The sequence below is a fragment of the Sardina pilchardus genome, chromosome 18 (genome assembly GCF_963854185.1).
Source record: "Sardina pilchardus chromosome 18, fSarPil1.1, whole genome shotgun sequence".
Taxonomy (NCBI): Eukaryota; Metazoa; Chordata; class Actinopteri; order Clupeiformes; family Clupeidae; genus Sardina; species Sardina pilchardus.
In genome coordinates, this window is record NC_085011.1 from 10732012 (window position 1) to 10734511 (window position 2500).

The window sequence follows — 2500 nt, forward strand, 5'->3', positions numbered from 1 at the left end:
AACATGGGAGACTAGCGCTAGCCATGGCACCGCTACGATAACAAGCACTCCGAAGAGGCCCAATTGCTAGAAACACAGGACTGAAGACACCATTGACAGATCCCCCCCCCCCCCGCCCCCCACCACCCCGCTGCCTTCCCGTCCTCCCCCCTCCACAGCCTGCTAGCCAGTTAGCTGTAACCCATCTCCAAGAGCAGAAGACCTGAGGCTCCGGAGATAGCTGCTCCATGCTCGCTAGCGCTAGCCAGCTGGCTAGTTGGTGTTGACACAGAGCCCCTGAGGTGGACTGGGCTGCAGCAGGCCCGAGCGAGCTTCCACGACCGCTCTTATGTCATTAGCCTGACACATTTAGGTTGTCATAACAGCGTCGCTCTGTCTGAGGTCGGGCCGTAATTGTTTCGAGCGATTGTGTGTTGTTTTCTTTGACTTTCTTTATCTGGCCGTGTCCCCGCGCAGCCCCTGCACCCCCTCCCGCTGTTGCACCGCCTTAGCGCTCTATTCAAATTACATGGTTGGAAAGGTGCAGTGGCATTGGGTTTATATGTAAATGCTGTAACAGCGTGTACAGTTATGGAAGTGTAGTTGTTTTAGTATCTCACTTTTTCCAGTTTCTCTTTCTCCCTCTCCCTCTCTTGGCTGGAACTCCTGTATTGTATGGATTTGGCCCATCTTCTTGGGCTCTTAGGTCAGCTGGGGGTCATATTTCAGATCTGTGTCAGTTGACCTTTTTGTGGACGTTCCTATGTTGTGCAACTGCAAATAAGCTGGTTTCTAGATTCATTGATGGCCGGGTTATTACGCATTTCCCCCTAATATCACTTGTGCTGTGTTTCGCTTTGACTGTGTGTGGTTAGAACCATCATTTCCTGAACTGGCAGCGGTGTTGAAGCTGGTTCAGGTTTTCAGTAACTGCGTTTTCTGTTGTGGGTGCAGGCAGCCTGGGCGTAAGTGTCATGTGATGGCCAATTGCTTGTGAGGGCAGGTCAACTTGGCCAACCTTAAATGCCACAGAGGAAAGAAAAAAAGCAAAATTCAAGGCCAGGGCATTGACATGGTATCCATGTTCAAGTCTCAAGTGGAAAATAAAATAGTGGTGGAGTTCATGTTGCCTCAGTTCAGAGAGAAATGCTGCGCAAAAAATACTTCCAACTTGTGAAATTGTTTTCAAGGATATTTGAATGGTATTTTTTGTATTATTATTATTAAATAAAGGGTTTTACATTTCTCCTGCCTCCATCTCTCTCTCTCTCTCTCTCCTTTCTCAGGCCCTGTTGTCGTCAGAGCCAAAGTCCTCCAGCTGCAGTCTGCTGAAGATGACCATGAGAGAGCTGACTGCTCTGGCCAAGCCCACCCAGGGCACCGTCACTGATGCCAGCACAGTGCCACAGGTACACACACACACACACACACACACACACACACACACACATGCATGCACAGTCCAACACTTGTCAGAGTAGTTTTCGTACACATCCAGACGGAATAATAGCTTAATGAGCCTGTGCTCAGACACATTGGCGTACTGCTCTATAGTTTTAACAGGAGGAGATGAATTAATCCCACGGCTAATGCCAGTGCCTTTGGTTTTGTAGTCTGCACATACTAGGTGGCCAGGGGAAACAGTGTGTCTCTCTCTAACCCCAAGTCCTCCTCTCTCATCTCTCTCTCTCTCTCTCTCATCCTTCCTCTGGTTGTCTATCTCTTCCTGCATCTCTCTCACTCTCTCACTCTCACTCTCTCTCACTCTTTCTCTCTCTCCATCTCTCTCTCTCTCTCTCTTTCTTTGGGGGGGGGGTTAAAAATGTTTTGTGCTGCGCTTTGTAATAAAGTACATTTTAAAATGAAAAATCTCTCTCTCTCTCCCTTTCTCAACTCTCTCTCTCTCCATCTCTCCATCTCTCTTTCCATCTCTCCATCTCTCCATCTCTCCATCTCTCCATCAGGTGCACGCTCTGAACATCCTGAGGGCGCTGTACCGAGACACGCGGCTGGGCGAGAACATCGTGCCGTTCGTGGCCGACGGCCTCCAGGCTTCCGTGCTGGGCTTCACCTCCCCCATCTGGGCCGTGAGTATCCCCAACCCCGTCGTCCCCCATCTGGGCCGTGAGTATCCTCCCAACCCCCGTCGTCCAGTCCAGGCTCTCGCAGAGCTGTGGTGGACCGCCGTGGCCGCCGCACATGCTGGAGGGAGTCCTGGACTGGATTAGGGACAGGAAAGGGGGGTGCTCGGGAGGGCAGTCTGGTCCACAAACAGGAGGACTTTTTTTCTGGGCTCCTCTAAGCTCTTCTGGAAGTAAACTAGACAACAAAATAAAAACACTCTGAGTAAAAATAGTCCGGCTGTGAAGATGGGTAAACAGGGTGAAAACTTGGCTGCTTTAGCGAGGCGTGTGTGAACTGTCAGTAATTCTTATCAATATGTACCGACTGTAATCTGCCGACTTTGGACTAAAAAGGAACATTATAGTGAACTTTGTCTCCAGACAGTGCTACGTGCTGT

At 50.1% G+C, this 2500-nt stretch overlaps 1 protein-coding gene across 1 annotated transcript in view; it reads left to right on the plus strand.

The window, feature by feature from the left end:
- thada (THADA armadillo repeat containing) overlaps positions 1–2500 on the plus strand; it is a gene marked incomplete in the record, with an annotated part of 90433 nt that overhangs the window by 24930 nt on the left and 63003 nt on the right. The window contains 2 exon segments of the mRNA XM_062519709.1: positions 1266–1388; positions 1944–2066. Of these exon segments, the coding sequence (XP_062375693.1) occupies positions 1266–1388; positions 1944–2066 (246 nt within the window).